Here is a 17,262-nt window from a genome sequence, read left to right as displayed (position 1 = left end):
CCACGTCTTTCAGGACGATCGGCGCCACGTCTTTCAGGACAATTGGCGCCACGTCTTTCAGGACACTCGACGTCGAAGATCTAGCATGAGGCATGCGATTGAACATGAGAACCTCGGACTTCGTGATGACACTAGTCGAATTGAATGTCGAGATCAAGGACGCCTTAGTTCCGATCTCTTTGATCACGAAAGTTTTTATTGAGCGTCTAGCCTTAGAACAACGCGGCGACATAGGTGGTGATCTGGGTTTCCTTGATGCCAGAAGTCAGGACCTTAAAGAGCTGTATCCTGATAAACACAACGTTACTACTTCCGTTAGATCTTCTGACACCATCACAAAAGAAACTTTATTTAAGGATGGTGATTCAGAGTCAAGTTTTTTCGGGCTTTTACGTCTCCTCTTAGAACGGAGCAAGCCGTCTCGGAACTGCAATCTTTTCTAAAGATACACAAGTGTTCTGCGAGAAAGTGGATGCGTTTATTGGGAAACCTCTCCTCTTTGGGAGGGTTTTTTCCCCTGGGAAGGCTGAATCTTTCTTTGTGACCATTAATATGTCACTGTTCATCCTAGTTTTCCTGGACCAGGGTTCGTTTCCCGGCCAGTCAGAAGCTAGAGGCTACTATCCTTGTGTGATTTTTCTTCGTCCTCTCCAATTCAACCTCAGCTCAAGAGGATGGTTCACAGAGATACTGGAATGGATGATGGACTCTCCTAGAAGCCTTCCTTTAGAGTAGATTACTCAGACAACCTCTCTTGGAAAGGTACCTTTCAAGTCTCCTAGCTCTTCACCTAACTACCTTCAGTCTATCAAAAACTCACAGGAGCTAGAGATTTTTCAAAGGAGGCAGCTAGGGCTTTTACAAGGCAATAAGGACTTCTACCATTAGGATTTATCAATCCAAGTGGGAGGTTTTAGAGAATGGTGCAGAGTTAACTCTTTTCTCCCAGTATCTTTACAGCTCAGATTTATGTCTCCCTGTTGTACCTTCGAAGGAAGCTCATTTGTTCATCCTCTTCCATCAAGGGATACAGGAGTCTGTTAGCGACTGTAGTCAGACACAGTATCTTGGAATTTTCAAATGATAAAGTCCTACAGGTACTTCTCAAATCGTTTGAAACATCGAAACAACCAGGATTCACTAGCTTCGATTCTAGATATAGTCCTGAAGTTTCTTACGAGTGATAGACTTGAGCTCTTGCATTCTTCTTCATTTAAGAACCTCACGATAAAAGCTCTATTTTTTTTAGTCTTGCGACAGCTAAAAGAGTTAGTGAATTCATGCGTTTAGTAAAAACGTTGGCTTTCGAGATAACGAAGCTATCTGCTCATTGCAGTTAGGCTTCCTCACCAAGAATGACCGCTCTTCTCAACCTTGACCCAAGGCTTTTGAGATTCCGAATCTTTCGGAGGTGGTTGGCGAGGAGTTGGAGAGAGTCCTGTGTCCAGTAAGAGCCCTGAAGTTTTATGTGGGCAGAATGTAAGAGTCGCGAGGCAAGTCGAAAGCTCTTTGGTGCTCGAGCAAGAAGCCCTCGTTACAGATGTCAAGAATGTCCTTTCATTCTTCAGCAGACTCTTATAAGAGAGGCTCATACGCATTACAGTGAGACTGGCCTCAAGTTTTTAAAGGTCAAGATGCATGAAGTTAGTGCTGTAACAACTTCAGTGGCCTTCAAGCAGAATAGATCGTGGCAGAGCATTATGGACACAACCTTTTGGAGGAGTAAATATCTGTGTTCACTCCACACTATTTGAAACGTGTCGAGACTCTTTATGAGGACTGCTATACTCTGGGACCATTCGTAACAGCGAGTGCAGTAGTGGGGGAAGGATCCACCACTACGTTCCCATAATCCTAATACCTTTTTCTTCTCTTGCAACTTTTATATTTTTGTGGTTGTTTGTGGAGATTGCAAGTCTCCCACAATCATTGATTTTAGTCAGGTGGTCAATTTTTTCCTTGAGAGCGCCCGGAACAAGGGTATTAGAAGAGGTCCTGTCACACAAGAAAGGGCGTTCGTTCAGAGATGAGTGGGTTTGTGTGACCATTCCCCGCAGCGAACTCATCAAGGCAGCCTCCGCTCCAGGCTCATCCGGGTGGCTCCCTAGAGCCGCTTCTTTGCCCTCGCGACACGGGGCCTCCAGTCGGTCCGCCCATCGCCCGAAGCCGTCAGCACAAGTCGGCTTCGCCAAGCCCATGCCCGCGAAGGCACCGGCTCCATCGGCCCAGTGGAGAGAGCCGTTCCTTTGGCCCGGCATCATGGCCCTTATCCCCGGTTCCACGGCAGCTCTACCCAAGCGCCCTGAGCAACCGGAAGTGCATCGTAGGCCCCCGGCCCCACTGAGCTCCGTGGGAGGGAGTAGACCCATGACGGCTACCTCTGTCTCAGCGGATCCACCCGTGCTGGAAGTTCCTGCGCCATTGGTACGGCGGGAGATAGAGTACCTAGCCTCCCATATGGCTCCATCTGTGATCGACGGGCTGCCCGACGTGTGATCGACGGGCTGCCCGACGTGTGATCGACGGGCTGCCCGACGCGTGATCGACGGGCTGCCCGACGCGTGATCGACGGGCTGCTCGACGCGTGATCGACGGGCTGCCCGACGCGTGATCGACGGGCTGCCCGACGCGTGATCGACGGGCTGCCCGACGCGGAAGGACTAATAGAAGGGGGAGAGTGCTCGGCAGATGACGTCTCCTCGTACAGAAAGGTGCTGGCGCTGATCAGGCGGCACCACAGGCTAGACGACCCGAAACCCTCGACGGAGCAGGTCTGGCTCTCGGGTCTGGGCAGGTTAGTAGACAACCCTGTCCAACAAAAGCCATCTCCAACCCTTCCTCTGGCTCCGGACGTAAAATTGGGAATGGACCATGTCGACAGATACGTCGCGGGTCAAGCGGACTCCATAAGGGCCCAAGGGTCCTTCTTCCAGGCTTACGGACGCAGAAGTGATTTTACGTCCCGGACGGGCGGCGCGCGGGTCCCCGCGCAGTCGAAGCGGCAATAGCCACGCTTAACCAGGGCAGTGCGGAAGACAGGGCCTCCTCTGCCCCAGTGTGTTTTTCCCCAGCGGAGGCCGCGATGATGGAGGACACGGCCCAGGACATAGTCAACGTCACATCATGGCTGGACTGGTGGGCCTGTACCCTAGTAGGTTTCCAGTCGTCTCATGATCTCTCAGTGCCGGAAAATCAAACACTACTTCAAGAACTGATCCACTCAGGGGGGAAGGCAATGAAGTTCCTCACCTTCCAGTCCCTCACACAGACGGCCAACTGGGTCCTACGTAAGAGAGACACTATCCTCAATAAACTGATCCGTAGGCTACCCGAGAGGGAGGCGAAGTGCCCGAGGAACTCCCCGGTGTGGGGCGACTCCGTCTTCCCCCTGAAGGCAGTGGAGGAAGTGATGGAGAGAGTGTTAGAAAAATCAAAGAGACAGGAGAGTCCAGGCCCCCGGCGACAAGACGTCCTACGCACAGAAGAGTTGCTCCAGACGGTCCCCACTCCTCGTCAGCTCAACCCAGACGAGACTCCCCTTTGGCTCCCTGGCGGCAAGCCTCACAGCCCCCCCCCCCCTGTAGGGGAAGCACGACTCTGCAGGCCTCCTTTAGGCCTAGCTACTCAAATTCCAGGAGAGGACGTTTGAGCCGTGCCTCCAGGAGAAGGTAGAGAGAGAGGCCCCCTACTCCTGCCGAAGCCTCAGGTAGGGGGATGCCTCAAACACTCTTGGCAAGCTTGGTGGGACAACGGAACAGATCCACGGACCGTAACAGTCCTGAGGGATGGGTACAGGGTTCCCTTCCTGGCGGACCCGCCCCCTCTAATTCCCGACCGACAGGCGGAGTGGTTGGCTCCCAAGGACCCCTTGAAGAAGGCGGCATTACAGGAGGAGGTGTCGGCCATGCTCGCCAAAGGGGCATTAGAACTAGTCAAGAACCCCACCCCGGGGTTCTACAGCAGGCTCTTCCTGGTGGAGAAGGCAACAGGTGGTTGGAGGCCGGTCATAGATCTTTCGGCCCTCAACAAGTTCATATGCAAGACCGACTTCAAGATGGACACCCCGAAGTTGGTGATGGCAGCCTTGAGGGAGGGAGACTTCATGATGTCCCTAGACCTCAAGGATGCGTATTTTCAGATCCCTGTCCACCCCGCCAGCAGGAAGTTCCTAAGGGTGAAGTGGTGTGCCCAGTCATTGCAGTTCAGGACCCTATGCTTCGGGCTGTCGACAGCTCCTCAGGTCTTCACGAGGGTCTTCACAACAGTGTCAGTCTGGGCTCACGAACAGGGCATCCGCCTGATCCGTTACCTAGACGACTGGTTGTTGCTTTCAGCCTCAGAGGAAGCACTGAAGGAGCAAGGCGCGAAGCTTCTACAGTTCTGCAAGGACTTGGGTATCACCATCAACCTAGAAAAATCACAACTGATACCCTCCACCAGGATGACCTACCTGGGGATGGTTCTAGAAACCAAGTTGGGGAGGGCTTTCCCCTCCTCAGAGAGGTTAGAAAATCTGGACCGAATAATTCTCCCCTTCCTATCAAACCTTCCAAGGAGAGCCAAAGACTGGCAGAGGTTAGTGGGCCACCTGGTGTCGTTAAAGAAGTTAGTCCCCCGGGGGAGACTCAAGCTAAGGGCAGTTCAGTGGAACCTAAAAGAACTCTGGTCCCAGGGGGAGTCCCCGCACAAGTTAGTCACCGTGTCCACGGAGACGAAGGAAACCCTGAAATGGTGGCGCGACAGGGCGAACACCCTCAAGGGAATGCCCTTTGCGATCGATCGTCTGGAGGTGCTGCTCTTCACAGACGCATCAAAGGAGGGATGGGGAGCCCATCTTCTCGACGAATCAGCAAAGGGAAAGTGGTCCCCCGAAGAAAAGAACTTGCACCTAAACATCCTGGAACTGATGGCGGTTTAGAGGGCATGCATAGAATTCGTCCACCTTCTCCGAGGGAGCACGGTGGCGTTAATGTGCGACAACGCCACGGTGGTAGCCTATGGGAAAAGCAAGGAGGGCTAAAGTCGAAGGAGTTGTGCGGTCTCACGACTAAGATCCTGGAATGGGCCGCAAAGGAGCACATTGAGATCGCAGCCAGGTTCATTCCAGGGAAGAGGAACGTCCTAGCCGACGGCCTCATCAGGATGGGCCAAGTAGTAGGGTCGGAGTGGTCCCTACACCCAGAAGTGGCCCAGACGGTCATCCTGAAATAGGGATCGCCAGTGATGGACCTCTTCGCCACGAAACTCAACGCACAGCTTCCCGTGTTCTGTTCTCCAGTGCTAGACCCAGCAGCAGCGTTCAAGAACGCCTTTCAACACTCGTGGGACAACCTCAACGTTTATGCCTTCCCTCCCTTCGGGACCCTCGGGCAGGTCCTCAACAGAGTCAGACGAGCGAAGAACCTGCGGATGACTTTGGTTGCGGCCTGGTGGCCGGAGAGAGAGTGGTTCGTAGACCTAAAGGAACTAGCGGTCCTTTCACTCTGGCAGCTTCCGGACAGAGACGACCTCCTCTGTCAGCCCCACTTCCAAAAGTTTCACGAAAACCCTCGGTCCCTCCGCCTACACGCGTGGAGGTTATCGAGCGGCTCCTGAGGAAGGAGGGATACTCGTCTAAGACTGCCACGAGAATGTCGGTATATCTGAGACGGTCCTCAGTCTCGGTTTATCAAGCTAAATGGGCTACTTTCACGAAATGGTGCGCCTCCCAGAACCTCAGGCCGCTGGAGGCCTCAATTCATAAGATAGCGGATTTCCTAGTCCATCTGAGAGACGACTTAGGCATGTCTATCCCGGCCATCTAAGGTGTCCGAGCTGCTTTGGGTCAGGTCTTTCTCCTCAAGGGTCTCGATCTAGGAGATTCCCGGCAGATCTCGATGCTCATCAAGAGCTTTGAGCAATCATGCTCTCCCCGTTCCTCTAGGATGCCGCAGTGGGACGTTGCCAGAGTCCTTAAGACCCTGTCTGGGCCACCCTTTGAGCCCCTCAGGGACATCCTTGACAAAGACCTCACCCTCAAGACTGTCTTCCTTCTTGCCCTGGCCTCTGCTAAACGAGTTAGCGAACTCCATGGGCTGTCGTACGAGGTTTTGCACTCGAAAGGATGGAAGGATTTGAGTTTCAAGTTCTTGCCCGATTTCGTTGCCAAGACACAGAACCCCACCTCCTGGGACCCTAGGTTTGAGGGCTTTTCAATTCCAGCGATTCCACGATCAGACAACCCAAGGGATTTGTCGCTATGCCCGGTCAGGGCAGTTAGGAAATACCTGGAAAGGACAGCCAGACTTCGCCCTGGGATTAAGAGTCTGTTTGTCTCCCCGGGCCCGGTAAAGAAGGCAGTGTCCAGGAACACCATCTCCTTCTGGTTACGGCAAGTCATAAAGAGAGCCTATGACAGTGACGGATCCTCGGTGCCGGGTAAGCCACGCCCTCATTATATTAGGGGCCTGAGCATGTCACTAGCCTTCGAGTAGAACATGGCGGTGGGCCAGATCCTGAAGGCGGGTACATGGTCCAGGCAGTCCACGTTTACGGCCCACTACCTGAAGGACTGTACTAGGAAGTCTCTGGACTCCTTCTCCACTGGTCCGGTCATTTCCGCGCTCCAACAGGTTTAGGTTGAAGCCCCGGGGAACCCCGTGGAAAGTAATTCCAAGCGACACAAGTTCCTTCCTTACTTTTCCCCCTTATTCCTGCTTCCCGTCCATTCCCTTTCCTCTTACTCCTCCCATGTGAGAATCGTTCATTGAAGACGCCCATGTCCGGAGATCTTTACAGAGGTGAGTTACTTAGACACTAAATAGTTTTTTGCGTAGTTCTCCCCAAGACTCATATCCCGTTTAGTGGTCAGAAGAACCTAGCCTCCTATCTAGATTCTATCATTAGTATCCGGCAGGTCTCTCGGTCTGTAAGACTACCCCTGCCTCCTAAAGTATAAGTCTCCTAAGAAAGTAGTTCGAGGTAAGTACTCCGTGTTGGAACAAATCACAAATTTTAAGTAATTTGTATTTTTCCTAACAGTACTTACCTTGAACTACTTTCGGGTTATTGCCCGCCCATCCTTCCCCGAGTGTCTTGCAGGAGTTCGATACCATAATTATCAAAAGCTTACTGGTGACCGAGACCTAACCCCCCGCTCTTGCTGACCCGGGTCGCCTCAGGGCGAGTATCCATCCGCCACAGAGGGACCCACTATAGAAAACGGAGATAGGGGAAACTACACAAAATTCTGGTCGGTTGGGAGGAGAATCCCAGATACTCCTAAGAAAGTAGTTCGAGATAAGTACTGTTAGGAAAAATACAAATTACTTGAAATTTGTGATTTTTCGCTTCGCTCAAAATCCATTTTTATTCAATTACAAAATAATAAATGTTGTAAAGTTCTATCTTCTATAATTTTTCTACAAAGATTAGTAAATTGAAATGCACCTAAAAATAGACCATGGGACTTGAGTGCCAAAGTATTCAGGGAGATGTTATTAAAGGGTTAAAAATTCATACAAGTAAACCTAGCTCTAGCTTTATTGTACAGTACTAATTTATAATGAATGCTTTTTAAAAAGCGTGAAGGACTTTAGCTTTAGGAACACAGAAAGAGGCATAAAACAAAATTTGAAAGCTAAATGGAGGAAGATAGTTTTCAGATGATTTGAATAAAGTGTACTATATATTTCCTTTTGTTATACTGTACATAAAAACTTTAGGCAGGTATGTATCCGTAACTCCTTCAAAGAGCGTATAAAGCAATTCTAAAGTACTTCAATGTACAGTAGTACTTTACTTGGATATCTAAAATGAATTTTAGGAATTTATTTCAGATGAAAGTGTTTTAGCCCTTATTGAATATTTTTTTTTTTTCAGGGATATATTTTCAGTTTTATCTGACCCACCATCCTTTGAGATCTTGATCAAACTTATGGAAGAAAGGATTCGAAAACTTTGTCCCGAGTTTGATGTTATTTTGGGTCTTGAATCGCGAGGTTTTGTGCTTGGTGCCCCCTTAGCTCTAGCACTGAACAAACCATTTGTGCCAATGCGAAAGAAAGGAAAGTTGCCTGGGAAGTTGAAACAAGTTACATACACCTTGGAATATGGAACAGTTAGTATGCCAACCTTTGTATTATTATAAATGTATGTGATCGTTTATTTCAGACAAAGTTTAGCTCTTTAGGTTATCATTTTTTTTTTGTCTGTAAAAATTTATTCAAGGGGAAAAGACAAGACAAATTTGAATATTGTATGATGGTAGATACCATTCCCCTTTGTAACATATAATTGTTCCATTGCATCATACAAATCCTTGTCCTTTGATTATTATTATTATTATTATTATTACTTGCTAAGCTGCAACCCTAGTTGGAAAAGCATAATGCTATAAGCCCAGGGGCTCCAACAGGGAGTTTACTTCAGTGCAAACTGGAATTGGTCATTAAAGCTGGATAACAAGTGGTTATCCAACTGATGAGGGTTTGGGGCAAGGAGCCCTTCCCACTTTCAGTCGGAGAGCCTTCACTTTTATTTCGGCCAGTCATGTATGGGTATACAGACAGATCCTGTCAAACTTATTCCTCTCCATTTTTTAAGGAACTGAACATTGGTTATTAATAATGGAATGGAAGCAAGGAGCTCGTTATTGGGGGATGGGTTGGAATAGACAGCCGGTTGGGTTAACCAGCTGTAGATATACACTTAATCAGTGTTTAGGGCCATAGCAGTTCATCCCAGTGTGCTGAGTGTAGGTCATGGCTTCCTGTACAATGGTGGCTTTGTCATGAGGGGGAGGAAGCAAGCAACACATTCGTTGGAGTTGGATTAGGTAACGCCCAAGAAAACTCGGGTGAGGCATTACACTGCTTCTATCTTCTTAGGGGCGGTTTACGTCTGCTGCTGTCCCTCCTGGGCTTACGCCCCTGGATCTAGCCCGTGAGAGTACATTGCAGGGGTTCGGAGTCTTCGGATCTACGTCAGCGAGTTTTCAGGTTTGCTTGTGTGAACTCCTATTGTTCGCAGTTCCATTGGAGGCTGGAAAGTCCTCGCCTTTGGCTGTCAGGCTGTCTGTAGACTAAAGATTAAAGGTCTGTAGCCGGGTATAGCACGGAAACCTACTGACGGGTTATGACCTCGATTCCGCTAACCCACCTTTAGATAAATGGCCAAGGAATTGCAATACTGTACTATAGGAATATTTGACACCACCCCTGTTTTGGTTCTGGGCAAGGGGACCCAACAAGCTAACGAACCTTGGGTGAGATTTTTCTTTATGAATAATGCTAGGCCTACAAGTTATTACATGATTGAGAAATCTGGGTCAGGTTTTTAAAAAAGTAAAATAAGTAAATTATAAATAAGTGCGTATTTTGTAAAATAAAATTAATGAAAAACTATTGTCCTGTAACTGAAAGAATATCAAGGTTGGAACTACAGTACAGTAAACATTTATAACTATCATGACAACCTTTTACTTTGAGAGAAAAATAAAAAAATTAGGATATCATGTAAACAACCAGAATGGGTTGAAATTCAGCTAGAATGCAAATACAATTACATAAAGTCTTGCATGACCTTCTCCAGTCTTCTATCATCTTTTTACAAGTCATTGCAGAAATGGAGTGTGACTCCAATTTCCTCTCAGCCTTACCAGTACTTTTCAGGCATTTTGCTCTTGGTAACTTGATGAGCTTATAGTGCATGCAGGCCTTCAGTTATTTCAAATCGCCTCTTTTGTTCCTCAGATTTACACAAGCGTGTCTACCTGAATGTTAAGCTGAGACCACCCTGAATGTCTCCTCAGTCTTTCCATGAGACATGGAGTCTATCCCTCGATCTCTTTCGATCAGGGAAGTTGGATCACTTTTGCAAGTAGAGGATGAATACCTGGAGATGCTCTTCAACTGTTAATATTCTTGTACTTGTATCAGCAAACTCAGAGATGTAGTGTTTTGGTGCCTGATCAGTTGGAACCCCTGAGCCACTCATAGTAGCAAGGAAGAGATGTAGAGAGCGAGTTTACTCTCTTCTCTTCCTCCTCTTGCACCTCTTCCTTCCCTTACTTTCTCTTCTTCAAGAACTTCTTCGCAAAAGTAAAAGAAAAAGTATTAGTCACACAGGAGTCCTCGGGCATAAGCTCCTTTGTACTTTTATCAAGTAATTTTCCGCTTTGGGAGAGAGTGACAGATCCCACCTGCTAAGTGTTACCTTAGATTTTGGTGAGGTAAGCCATAGGCTAGGTGATGGTGAGCATTGCTCCAATATTCATCATTCCTACTGTGACATAACAGGAATGCCCTGGCCCTTGAGAAGCAGCTCTCCTTCCTAAGGAAATTTCAGTCTATCGAACAATTGTGAGTGTGATATGACAATTTTCTCCTTGTATGCAGGTGAAAGGTTCAAGCTGGAATCTAACTCTGGCCTCGTAAGCCAGGTGAAGATGAGACTTCCTGTTTCCTGCAGGGAATAGGTGGAGCCTCCTTGCCCTTAAATGAAAGCCTACTTTTCAGTAAGCCGCTATAAATTGCTCATATGAAGAGTTGCTCTCCTTCAGTAGAAAGGAATAATGGAGCTCGCCCTTTGAGTGGTTTCTTCGGATTCCTTCATGCAGGATGTAAGCCAGTCCATGAGTCCAGTATGATAGATCTTCTGACATGTATACTGGCAGCCAGTAACGGTCCTTCCAGAGATCGAGTATCCACATTATCCGTATCCACATTATCGAGGGAGAGTAGAATATTTTGTCCACCTCTGTGGGCTCCTTGTTGGAATACTGGGTTGGTCTTGAGCAGGGTTGCCAAAAGGCGGAATTGTGGGGTGTTAATTATGCAAAAATAAATCTACAGAGGGATCTTCATCATTTAAATTTCAGATTTCTGCTTTCCTCTGTCTGGAACAGAAAATATTTCTGCATAGTTATCAAGGACGAAAAACTATTTTTTGGTATACAAATCTGTTTTATATTTATAATATGAAGTCTATGTTTTTATATCTGTTGATCTGTATTGTATTTTGAACTAAAACTAACATAACTCAAAATATAGAAATTGTGATTATATTTGGTTAATTTGGCAGATGTTTTGATGGTTTTCAGTACTGCATTGTTTAAAGGCCATTTTCTTTACCAGGAGGAGTTCTTAAGCAGATCCAGTGGAAACACTGGTCTTAAGTTTAGTAGTATCTTGTCATGTTGGGTTTTGGGTAGATCCTGAAAAGCACTTCATGGGGATTCTCTATGAGGGTAGTCATAGAAAATGTTTCTCTCCTACTGGAACACCTTCAGCAGATTCCCTTCTGTCTCTGCCAAAGCAGCTTGTTAGTAGAGTTGGAACTGGTCCATGTTCATGGACATGTTCATAAGTGGTCTTGTCTATTCTGGAAATTAGCTTTTAGGGTGGAATGGTCCTCTTCCTTAGGCCAATGGTGTATGCACCTCCTGTAAACTTGAGGAGGCATAGGGACATATTTCTGAAGACTGTCTTTCTTCTCTTCAATGAAAAAAGGTAGGAGATTTGCAGGCTCTGTCATCATGTCAGCTACATAGAGATGGCTATTCTGATACCTTCGTAGTCAATGAAACTTTATAAAGACACGGTTCCCTCTCTGGCCTATCCCTCTTATGGGAATCTGATTCAGAGATGTCAGTTATTCTGGAAGTCCCAGATGTGCTTCTTTACAGGTTTGACATCTCGCTCTCGAATGTCACATCTTCCTCTGAGAATTAGAAGGACATGAATGAAGTGGTTGGATAAGTTCCTTCCAGCTAGTCTTCTAATGACAGAGGCACCTGAGGTCAATGCAGACTTCTGAATCTCATGAATCTAACCTGTTGGTTAGATATTGTTTGATAGTTGCATACAATCTTCACCTTAGTACATTAGAATGGTGCTCACTGAACTCCTTCCTTGGGTCCTGTGGTGGCTGCTCAGTAATTGAGTGAGTCTCTTAGCTCCCTCAAGGGATAAGTATGGATAATAACACATTTGGCCTAAGTCTCTAGGGTAGGTAGAAACATTTGCCTTCCTATCCTTTTTGTTGATGTCAAGAGGATGAAACAGTGCAACTGTTACAAGCTGGTTCGACAACTGATGCTGGTCAGTTATGCTTCAAAGCGCTTTCCTTGTACACTACACACTGCTTAGAAGTGACTCCTCTTTCCTCCTTACAAGGGGACAAGGGAGAGGATAGGTTAATATTTTAGTTTCTTGATTTTCTTGATGGTCTAGTCCGTTAATTACGATGCTTCTCTCTAATAGATATAGGTGTTCTGTGACCTAGCACTGACTTTACCTTAAGTCAGTACTGGCCAAGGCCTTAATAGTATCTACATCCCTATGTGTCATTATTAGAAGGTTGCTGGAGTCACCTTCCTTGCTCTTGTATGGGACCAGGATGGATTTCATGTCAGGGAAGAAAAGAACCTTCCAATCTGGTTCTTCGGGACTGCCTCCCACCAAAGGATGAGTCTCCTATTTAAAGATTGATAGTTTGCGTGTTTAGGGATAAATCACTAATTTTCAAAGTAATTAGTTTTTTCCTAGCTATACAAACCGGAGTACTGTATTTAAAGTTAACTTCCTTCCTCAACCACCTTACGAGGTCCTTGAGTCAAAGGTCAAAAGTGACGTAATACAGTCAGGCAAGCGCGTGTTCCCAGCCCCCCACTTACTTCCAATTAATGGCAGCACTTATCTGGTTAATAGTGTCAGTGGTCATCCCAGTTTGCTAAACACACTCTTATTTAAAGGACCCAGGTTTGTATACTTAGGAAAAATACAAATCAATTTAAAAATTTCTGATTTTTCCAAGTTATACAAACTTTAGTCCTTTAAAGTCACACTTCCCACTTCAATTGCCCCTCTCAGTCCTGAGCTGAATGTCATAAGTGAAGGGTCTTTGACAGGAAAGTGGACAAAGCTACTTGCCTATGCTCACCACCTGTTGTTACTTCCTTGTTAATGAGGCCCGAGGCTGTGGCCATCCTTCCGCTCCAACTGTTACGTCTAGCAGAGGCATAGTATGAATTCTTCTTCCTTGTGGTCTGCGTCAGTTCCAGCTCCACTGAATACATTACTGATTTTAAAGGATTGAGGTTTGCATAGCTAAGAAAAATACAAATTACTTTTACAATTTGTTATGTAGCCATTTCCTTTCTTCATTTTATTTTGATTGGGATTCCTTTGAGACACACAAAGAATAAGGAATACTGCAAAGCATTATATTTAGTTCTAGGTGTGGAATGGGGGTCTTTCAGTCTCAAATGGTACAAGTTAGTGTCACTGAGATTTAATTTCATGATAGGGGGACAGCTTATTGTTACTGTATTGAGTTTGCATTGAAAAACAAGTTTTGTATGTTAATTAAGAACTTTTTTGTCTTTTACATTTGTAACTATGTCGGTGTTTAAATTTTAGAAATTTATCATAGAATATATGTTATTTTTATTAGAATGATAAAAAAATTCATATGCATTCAAGAAAAAAATTATTGCTGCAAACACTGCGCTGCATTAATATAAAATGACAAAGTTGAAAAATATTAAATATCAATTAAGAAAATTCATCAAAATAAATGTCCTTGGTTTTTTTTGCTTTTCATTATTTAAGGTCTTTTTTTCAACTGCATGAGTTTTTTTATTGTTTAACCAACCAATTTTTATATATCGTGACTTATTGTATTATATATTAACAGGATGTGTTTGAAGTTCAAGAAAATAGCATCAAAAAGGGACAGACTGTTGTTATTGTGGATGATCTGTTAGCCACTGGAGGTAAGGGAATTTAATATTTTACAGAAACAGAATTTTAGTGATATTTATTATTCTTTTAATACTTACCTGTAAGTCCTAAGCATAATATCTAAGAAGCTATGAGCTTCTTGACCTTAATATGAAAATCAGAACTATCGTAAGTCCAACTGCATGGTTTAAACCACAATCAGTAGTCCAGGAAGACTGAAGTTGGACTCTCAAGGTTATCTGTGAGTCATAACACTGCTTACCACACATCTTGGAAGGTGGGAAAGTGATATAGTAATACTGAGAATTAGCATGAATTTAAATTTTCAAAAATTTTTTGAATAAATCTTAACTCATTATTCTAATACCATGTCATACTTGGATTTACCATGCAGTATGTTAGAAAAAAGCAACCCTTGCCTTATCTCAGCCAATTATTATTATTACAAGGTAAGCTACAACCCTAGTTGGAAAAGAAGGATGCTAGAAGCCCAAGGACTCCAACAGGAATAAATAACACAGTGACAAAAGGAAATAAATAAACTATAGGAGCAGCTTAATGTGAGGAAGATCATGAAAAACATAAAATACTTCCTCTATTGCAGCCCTTTTTTTAATTATAAGGTTCCTATAACTTACATATTCCTCACAACAAGAGTTAATATTGTCCAACTTGCCCTCTGATAGACAGATACATCTGGTGAATTTGTAAATTGAAAGTTAAAAAGTTCTACACATTTTCCCTCGGACCTTGACCATTCTATTGGAGAATTATGTTGACACTAGTTACAAGTTTTTCAAACTCTAAACAAAAAGGATTCAACAACACCAGTTTAAATATAGGAAACTTACAGTCTATTAAATTTCTTATTCCTGATCTAGATATTAATCTTTTGCACCGTCGTTCAATTAGTTCATTATGCATGTTGCATAAGATTTTTCATAACTCTGACCATCCTTTACATTCAGATCTTCTTGAAATTTCCATCCTGTTCGTAATACTAGGCAGGCAGTTAGTTCTAATAGCCAGGCCTTCTCCATCATGAGGCTCAATACTACACAGTATTCTAGAAGTTTTATTCCAGCTATGACCAAGTTGTGGAATGATCTTCCTAATCGGGTAGTTGAATCAGTAAACTTCAAAAGTTCAAAGTTGCTGCAAATGTTTTTATGTTGAACAGGCTGACAAAAGTCTTTTTAAAGTTTATATATGACATATCTGTTTTGACGTTGTTACTGTTTTTAGAATGATTTATTGTTAATTCATTCTCATCATTTATTTATTTCCTTATTTCCTTTCCTCACTGGGGTAATTTCCCTATTGGAGCCCTTGGGCTTATAGCATCTTGCTTTTCCAACTAGGGTTGTAGCTTGGATAGTAATAATAGTAATAATAATAATAAATGAATATAAAGAGACTTAAGAAAAACATTGTTCACAAACTTATTTACAAAGAAAATTAAATGAATCCTCTCCTTTACTTTAAATAACATATTAAATTAAGTCAAAATTATTTATAGATAGGCTGGTAAGTAGAGCTATAATATACTTCAATGGCTAGCAAGTTACTTTCAGCTACTGAGATGATGGTGTACTGAATTTAGGCTTGAAAATGTTGCAGAAGGGCGGCTGAAGTTTGGTTGAAGAAGTGAAGCTGGCATGATGACTTCTGGCCTGAAGACACCCCCTTTTGGCCTGAAGACATCACAGAAGGGGGGCTTCAAGTTGGGGCAGTAACTGTTTTCTCCCATAATTCGGAGATTGTGCAATTGGGAGAGCAGGAAGGGCTGGCAACTTTGTGTCGCAGGCAAGGGCTGACTACTTCTTGTCACATGCTGCTTCTCTACTTCACTGGTATGACATCCCTTCATCTAAAGTATGAAAAATTTTTTTGGAGAAAAATTTTTGTCAGCTGTAAGCAAACTTCCGTCGGAACCTGGCTTTGTCCGAACTCTTCTTTTCTGCGAATGCTGTTTATTTTTTAACCCTTTTACCCCCAAAGGACGTATTGGTACGTTTCACAAAAGCCATCCCTTTACCCCCATGGACGTACCGGTACGTCCTCGCAAAAAAATGCTATAAAAATTTTTTTTTTCATATTTTTGATAATTTTTTGAGAAAATTCAGGCATTTTCCAAGAGAATGAGACCAACCTGACCTCTCTATGACAAAAATTAAGGCTGTTAGAGCAATTTAAAGAAAATATACTGCAAAATGTGCTTGGAAAAAAATAACCCCCTGGGGGTTAAGGGTCGGAAATTTCCAAATAGCCTGGGGGTTAAAGGGTTAACCCCCTGCTTTCTATCCCATCTGGACTTTCTCTTCTGGAAAGTTATATACCACTGTATGGGCAGACATAATTACAACATGCAATTGTAATTTCCATATGAGGTTTTTTATATTCTGCATCCTGATTGGTTTCTTTAAAAATGCCCATTTCAGTGATGCCATAGAAACTTCTAGAAAAAAAATTCTTATTCCAAACTGAACCTAATGTTGCACCATAAGAAAAGCGTGGCATGGGAGGCCACATAATGATGATTCCACAAAAAATGATTTATGTCAAATCTCGATTTGTTCCCTTGTGTTAACAACAGTAATTAAGGTGGTGACATCTTTGACCAAGCACTAGCTGGATTTCTTCTCTTTGAAAAAATTAGGGAAAGGGATACAGTTTTTTATATTCAAATATATATTTAACATTACTGTATTGCATCTGCTCACAACAGCTGGGTACCACTTGTTTCTTTCCAAAGAGTGAAGTCGAGGCAGCTGTAGCAAAGTGGACGAATCCTCCACAGGATTCCCTGATCCACTGTGCAGTAGCCCTCAAGGGTCCTGTTTTTTTTTAAAGCAACAGCAACCAAGCCTTTGGTATGGAGAACATGTAGGTTCCCTCTTTCTTATTTCACCTACCAGTTCCTTCTTCCTCTTCATTTTCTTTAGAAACTTGTTATTAGAAGAGAGGAGACTGGAGTAGCTCTGTTTCCTTATGGGGCTATTTTTCCCAGTTGGTGCCCCTGAGCTTATAGCATCTTGCTTTTCCAACTAGGGTTTTAGCTTAGCTAGTAATAATAATAGTAATAAAGGAGGTCCCCACAAAAAGCTCCTTGGTGCTTCCAGTGAACACTCATCCCTTTTGAGAAGGAATGATATGTCTTATTCTGACTTTAACCTTAGGGCTTGGAAAAGTGAATGAGGTTGAGCACATGTGCTCTTCTTCATTGTTCCTCTCGGAACATAGGAACCCCTGACCTTAAAAATGGTTTATTCCAACACGGAGTACTTACCTCGAACTACTTTCTTAGGAGTATCTGGGATCTCCTCCCAACCGACCAGAGTTTTGTGTAGTCTACCCTATACCCATTTTCTATGAGGGGTAACCTCAGGCGGAGTGATACACGCCCTGAGGCTAACCCTGGGTCAGAGAGCATGCTTGCTCAGGTCTCGACCTCCAGTAAGGTCTCTGGTCGCGTCGCGATATCATCTCGCCGCTCTCCTTAATCCCAGTGTGACACTTTGTGTCTCACGCGGTTCCT

The 17,262-nt window shown here is 44.3% G+C and overlaps 1 protein-coding gene across 4 annotated transcripts in view; it reads left to right on the top strand.

Annotated features, from left to right (window-relative positions):
• Aprt (adenine phosphoribosyltransferase) overlaps positions 1–17,262 on the top strand; it is a 161,056-nt gene that overhangs the window by 93,948 nt on the left and 49,846 nt on the right. For all 4 annotated transcript variants that reach the window (XM_068383843.1, XM_068383845.1, XM_068383856.1 and 1 more), the window contains exons 3-4: positions 7,861–8,098; positions 13,678–13,756. In XM_068383843.1, the coding sequence (XP_068239944.1) occupies positions 7,861–8,098; positions 13,678–13,756 (317 nt within the window). The remainder of the gene's footprint in view (positions 1–7,860; positions 8,099–13,677; positions 13,757–17,262) is intronic.

Source organism: Palaemon carinicauda, chromosome 1 (assembly GCF_036898095.1).
Source record: "Palaemon carinicauda isolate YSFRI2023 chromosome 1, ASM3689809v2, whole genome shotgun sequence".
Lineage (NCBI taxonomy): Eukaryota > Metazoa > Arthropoda > Malacostraca > Decapoda > Palaemonidae > Palaemon > Palaemon carinicauda.
The sequence above is the reverse complement of the archived record's forward strand: the minus strand, read 5'-3'. Positions and strand labels throughout refer to the sequence as shown.